This window comes from Dendropsophus ebraccatus, chromosome 4, assembly GCF_027789765.1.
Source record: "Dendropsophus ebraccatus isolate aDenEbr1 chromosome 4, aDenEbr1.pat, whole genome shotgun sequence".
Lineage (NCBI taxonomy): Eukaryota > Metazoa > Chordata > Amphibia > Anura > Hylidae > Dendropsophus > Dendropsophus ebraccatus.
The window spans coordinates 40,437,250-40,444,018 of record NC_091457.1 but is presented as its reverse complement, the minus strand read 5'-3'; the positions used below and the strand labels follow the sequence as shown (position 1 = coordinate 40,444,018).

Sequence of the window (6,769 nt, the reverse complement as noted above, 5' to 3'; positions counted from 1 at the left end):
CAGCAAAGAGTACACAGACTGGGGATGTTATATAGAAGGCCAGGGTTCTGGTCTAGAATACAATTGGACTATCCCCTTGATCTCCAACCACAGGCACCTGACCACAAAACACATCTACTGGCCATCTGTCAGTCACAGAAAGAACCAAAACAAGATTAACCATGAAGTTCAGGAAAGAAACCCAACATGTATTACACAGTAGTGGAGTGCGACCATTGATTATGTTAGGCGCCCGCTCAATTAACTGATCCCAATAAATTGGTATAACTCAATAGGAGTTTACAGAAGTGTACAGTGCCCAGTGCATGACTAATATTGACTGTGTCTTCACTGGTCCCACTGAATTCCTATAGACACCCAGTTAATTGGTAAACTGGACACTTGGTTGGCAGCTAAAACAAACAATCATCCACAATCAGCCCTCCTATCCTATCCTATGCTCTCCTCTGTGGTGACAAAAAATATATGTTACATTGATTGGAAAATGAAAGTTTACACAAATCACATGATCTATAAATTGACTTCTCTTTGGGCAAGCCAACATAAAAAAGTAACCTATGCATGTGTTAAAGTTTCTTGAAAAGTGTAAGGAAAATTAAAAGACCTACAAAATCCTATTTTAAACAAACATTTGCGCTTCATCTCATACTATAGTTTGAGGAAAATATATATTTACCAAGTAAACTATGTATTTATCAAACATTTAGGACTTTCTTCCATCAACTTCTCATCACTTCTCAGAATTATTTAAAAAATATACATATATAATTTTTCATCCAACTGCCAGAACACAAACATCCTGGATCCACAGAAAAACAGCTTAGCATTTGACGTCAATAGCCATGTCCAGTCACTTGGCCCTGCCACTGTCACGTGAGTAGAGGCAGGGCTTTTCTCCTATAAGTAGCCCAGCTGAAGTGCAGAAACAGTGCCAGCTCTGGACAGCCAGCTCAAGACTAGAGCTGAGGAAAGCATGGGGATCTCCAGAGGCCTGTGGGCATTGATATGTGCCCTCCTCATAATAAACGTCTGCCTTCAGGCACAAGGTAAGTAGCTTAACTCACTTGCACATATAGGGGGAGATTTATCAAACATGGTGTAAAGTGAAACTGGCTCAGTTGCCCCTAGCAACCAATCAGATTCCACCTTCATTCATCACAGGTTCTTTGGAAAATGAAAGGTGGAATCTGATTGGTTTCTAGGGGCAACTAAGACAATTCTACTTTACAACAGTTTGATAAATCCCCCCCCCCCTAATCTTTTTTAATTATTAAGGCCCTAGCAACCAGTCTGTAGAGATTTCTTATAATCCAGGTTTAGAGACCCCCGACAGATATTAATATTGAGAAAATATGCCAATAACAGATTTCTTCCCTTTTTTTAATCACATAGATTTATTATTATACAAAAATAGAACATATTTATTTTAAATAAGAATGTATTGTCATAGATATTTAGAACGTCATCGAGCAATAGACCGGGGATGGGGAACCTTTGGCCATGCGGCTGTTGCAAAACTACAATTCCCATCATGCCTGTCCAGGCATGATGGGAATAGTAGTTTTGCAACAGCTGGAGGGCCAAAGGTTTCCCATCCCTGCAATAGACTGTTCAACACTAGTATTGTACAGGACTCCCTAGGGCTGCCTCCAACTTCTGCAGTCACAGGGAGTCAATGCCTCTCTGCTCAACACTAGTGAATGAGTGTGTAATATCTGTGTAGCCATTTTGTTAATGTTATTGATTCTCTTTTCCCCCCTTCCCCTTTAAAAAGAGAAACATTATTCACTATTTCACAGACATACAGAGTTAAGGTAGCTTCACATGAACCGGATTCGCAGCAGATTTCACGATGCGAGCTTGCAGCGAAATCCTCTGCGAATCCTGGTACTGTGATTTTCAATGGGGTTACACACCCGTAGCGAAATGTTCATCCCGCTGAGAGAATGTAACGCCGGCCCCTTTATTCCCCCACCGCCTGCAGGATACGTTACCTGCTCAGCGCCGCAGCTGCATCTTAGGGCCCTATTCCACCAGACGTTTATCATTCAGATTATCGTTAAATCGTTCGAATCTAAACAATAATCATTCGGTTGAAATGCAGTAAACGTTTAACGACCAAACGAGAAAGCGTTATTTTTATCGTTGCTCGTTTGCAAAACGTTCACATTGAATAAGACATCGTTTGGTTGTTCGCAGTAGATACGAACGCAATAGCGAAGAAATAGTGAAGAAAAAACTATTGCAAACACGGTCATAAGTAACGATTATCATTCCATGGAAATGAGTGAACGTTTTCAGGTCTTTTGCAATAGCGGTCGTTTGAGATTGTTAATCGTTAACGATAATGCGAACGATATTCGTCCGGTGGAATAGGGCCCTAAAGCTCCCGGCTCCTGTTGGTCCCACTCAGCCAGGTCAGCCATTCAGAGGCTGTGTATCCTGTCTAAATTGCTGAGCGGGCCAGCTACTGTATTTCATTTCTGAAGGCCAGGAGGTTGCCGCACTGGCTGACTGTAGCAACAGAATCTGGGCAACAGTGCTGGAGCCAGGAAGGTAAGTGAATGTAATTGTTTCCGCCCACGCCCTTCCTGGGCATTGCCAAAAAGGGGTCCCGGTCAGAATACCCCTTTAACATTTGTAAATATTGTCATAAATTGTATTTTATTTATTTTAAACAGCATCAAAGCAAATGTCTTCAGATGTAAAAGACTCCAAAGGATCACAACACTACAGTTCTGTCAACCAAGATGCATCAGGTGAGATAATAATCGTCTACATAGAGTTATAGAAAGAGTGAAAAGCTAATAATTCTGCTAGATCTGCCAGATCAGCGCTCGTTTACTGGGCCGATAATCCTTTAGCAAGGGCTGCATGGAAATCATTAGCGATGTTCGTGCAGCCTTTGACCAAACAGTTTACATTACTTCCATTTTTTAAAACGCCAACCCGGGTTCCGCAATTGACGCCAATTTCTTTAAGTGCACTTTGGCTAGCTCTATGCAGTGGAGGGGTGCCCACTGCCCTCAGTGTTATGATATCCCCCCTGTGACGTGGCCAAACTCCATCTAAGGGAGGCATGTCACCGAGGACATATTGTTACACTGGGGATGCTGGGCAATGGACGGCGCCACCGTGATTCTCCAGCCAGCAAGGAGGTGTAATTATATTAATTGAGATTGCGTTTTATACCTATTTTATGTCCATATTTTGTTTTTATTTTACTGTGTGTAAAAATAGTTTACACACCTCTACTTCACATCCTTCTGTTTTCTCATCTAATAATGAGATACCTTAATGTCTATGGAAAGACAGCCGTCTGTGCACACATTGTAGAAGATGTTTGTTTTTACAATGTGTGCACACATAGGCTACAGTATGTTCACACATTTTTTCAGTAAAGAACGGACACTGATTGCAATGGAATGGACGGCATTGTATTAAAGTCAATGCAATGCCGCCCGCTGTGTTGACACAGCGTCATGTTAAGATATGTTAAAATAACGTACCTGCCTATTATTTCCAGATGCTATTCAGTGAACAGCGTCCGGAAATAATAGCTGTTCACACAATGTGCGGTGACCGCACATTACATTGAAGTGAATGGCTAATTGATTTGTGTGCACACCTGACCCAAATCAATAGTAAAAGAAGAATGTTCTTGCAGCCAATACAGAGGTATCGGCTGCAGGAACGTCCTGAATGCAGCCCTGGTGGCTGGCAGTTGTACAGCGTCCGTTGCTATGCAACAGACGCTGTTGAACATAGTGTGAACATAGCCATGCACATTTTTCCAATAGACTTTAATCAAGCATATTATTAGAAAAACTGAAGTATTTTTTCCTTATTTTATGGCCATATTTTGCTTTTATTTTACTGTATGAACCAAGTCTTTCTGCACTTCACATTTTATGCATATTCTACAGGTATATGCCGGCAGGCTGTCAGAAAGCTTTACCTATGTATACCCGATGTTGCAAGTGTCATTGTCAGGATATGTTCACACTACGTAAAACTACGGCCGTTGTTGCCGTAGTTTTTAGTGCAGTGGAACACAGCCTATTAAGCTATTGGATCTCGGTCAGAGCGTACACACATTGTACACGCTCCGGCCGGGATCCCATACGCCGCTGCAAACAAGTGACATGTCAGTTTTCTCCGGCCTTATTCAGTGAATTCCGGCCGCAGAAAGACCTGTCAGTTCACACAGCTTCACTGTGTGCTATGGGAGGTTCTGATGCGGGCGCGCGCTGATGCACCCGCATCAGAACCCTGCGGCCGAAAGATCATCTGGCCGGCACTCAAGTACCGGTCGGGATGATCTGGCAGAGACCGTGGGGTCACGGAACGGCCGGTCTCCATACATAGTGGGAACATAGCCTAAGGCTGCGTTCACACGTTCCGGGAAGTTGTCCGTGCTCACAGATCCGTGCGCACGGACATTTTTAAAGCCCATTGCTTTCTATTGGGCTATTCAGATGATCCGTGATTTCACGGATCCGTGATACGGTCCGTTTAAAAATAGGAAATGTCATAACTCGGAACGGAAGCACGGAACGGATTCTCCATAGAAATCAATGAGATCCATGTTTTTCACGGATGTACACGGATGTCACATCTGTGTTCATCCGTGAAAAACACGGATGTGATGTAATCAATGTAATTTAAAACGCTGTAAAACAGATCCGTGAAAAAAAAACGGACACGGATGAAAAACGGACTGTTTTGCACCGATCACGGAGGTAGCTACTGGACCACAATCACTGAACGTGTGAATACAGCCTAAGTAAGAATAAGAGAAAAGGCATCCGTTTTGCAGCATTTTAATTTACATCAATGCAATGCACTGAAGTCAATGGAATGACGGCCACCCAATGCACAAAGTGTACTATATAACGGATGTTGTTTGCGCAGACATCAAAATAATGATCATGACAATTATTTTAGGATGTCTTTTGGGAAGACTTAAAAATGTATACATAGAAGTAAATTACAAATTTATATAGCTTTCTGAAACCAGTTGATTTGAAGGAAAAAGATTTTCGCTGGATAACCCCTATAAATGCAGTTCTGCTCCGTTACCAGTTACCAGACATGCAGCCCTTTCTTAGAGTCAATATTTGGCTAATACTGACAGTCCTCTGATATATTTCCTTCAGACAATCCTGAGAGATTAGACACCTTTTATCCACCTGCATTACCAGGAAGGAACTGTCTGCATTTTACTATAAAGTATATAGACAAACATGACAAAATAGTCAATAAATATGGAAACATAGCAATTACCATGTAATGTCAAAGACCAAACACTACTGGGTAATGTACAGCTTCTCACTTCTTGTAAATAATGATGATACTATATTACTTATAATAGGTTTTATGACCACCTAGTCCTCTATGAAAAAAAAACTTGCATAATAATAACAATAATAATAATAAAAAAATAATCACAGTTTTTTTTATCTTAATAAAATACTGTATTCCTTCTTAACAGATGAACAATATGATCAGTTCAATCGGGATTATGACTCTCCTGATCTGGATGATGATTTCTCTGGTTTGTGAATTTAATTTATACCAGCATTAGATGTCATATGCACCTATATGAATTTAATTAAAGAGTTTGCAGGGTTGGGGTTGCAGGGCCATTCCAAGGCCCCCCTTCCCTGCTTGCGCACGCTTTGCGGGGTTTGCGTCCACTGACTGACACAGTGTTGTTTGGTTAGGGACTCATGTATATCAGAAGACCTGCACGTGGTACATGAGGCAATATGGTTTGATCAAATTATATACTAACTTCTGATGTTGGTTTATAATGTAGCTGAACAAGCTTTCGTGTCAATCATGGGTGCGATGTGCAGCCATTTCTGTCCTTTAGGCTTGTGTGAATTTAATTAAGTATTGCCCTATTTAAAAAAAAAATGCCTTTTTTTGGCCACGTCACATCTCTATGTTTAGACGGCTGTTATTTTGAGACAAAAATACAACCATGTTTTCGCTTCAAAGCGGCAGCCATTCAAAAAGACTGACTTTTTTGGGCCACTTTACAGCTGTATTTTTGGTCGGCCAATATTTTGAGATGAAAATACGGCAGTATTTTTGCTTTAAAATGGCAGCCGTCCAAAAAGACAGCTAAAAAAAATAATAATTTGTGAACATAGTCTTACGGAATATCTGTCATTATAAATACTAACCCAATTGGTGTGAATTAGAACATTTTTCTCTGGCATATATGTAATTGATGGTACCACCCGTTTAACAGTCAAACATTTGTTCTAAGAATATATTTCAGCTATATACTTTAGGTATCCCCATTCCACTTATTATTTGAGCAGACGCAATAGGCTATGTTGTATTGTCACTGTAAATAGGGTTATTTTCAGAGATAAAAAGCTAAATATTATACACAAACACATATTAATCAGCCTATTCATCTGCATTTAGTTAAAGAAGACTATTTTGCTATGTATTACTCAACATTATTTTGATGGAAAAGGTGTCATTTTTATGTAACACATAGATAAGTATGGCGATCAAATGTTCTTCCTGCAGATGAGGGAACCAGCAAACAATCTGTTGGTGTCCAGCAGCAGAGAAATGATAATTCCAAACAGGATTCCAGTGTTGCAGACAAGACCTGGTACTACAATCAAAGGAATGACTATGATAAGAGTAAGTCATTAACTCAGTAAGTCTATGTTACACTGTGTTACTGTGGGCATCACTCATACTGGCTATAAAATGAAGAACACCTGAAAATAACGATGCA

General features: G+C 40.6%; 1 protein-coding gene across 1 annotated transcript in view; it reads left to right on the top strand.

Annotated features, from left to right (window-relative positions):
• The first annotated feature begins 973 nt into the window (after positions 1-973).
• Positions 974-6,769, top strand: part of LOC138789267 (mucin-5AC-like) — a 30,080-nt gene continuing 24,284 nt past the window's right edge. Inside the window, exons 1-4 of the mRNA XM_069967871.1 lie at positions 974-1,046; positions 2,682-2,759; positions 5,495-5,557; positions 6,553-6,672. Coding sequence (XP_069823972.1) covers positions 974-1,046; positions 2,682-2,759; positions 5,495-5,557; positions 6,553-6,672 — 334 coding nt within the window. The remainder of the gene's footprint in view (positions 1,047-2,681; positions 2,760-5,494; positions 5,558-6,552; positions 6,673-6,769) is intronic.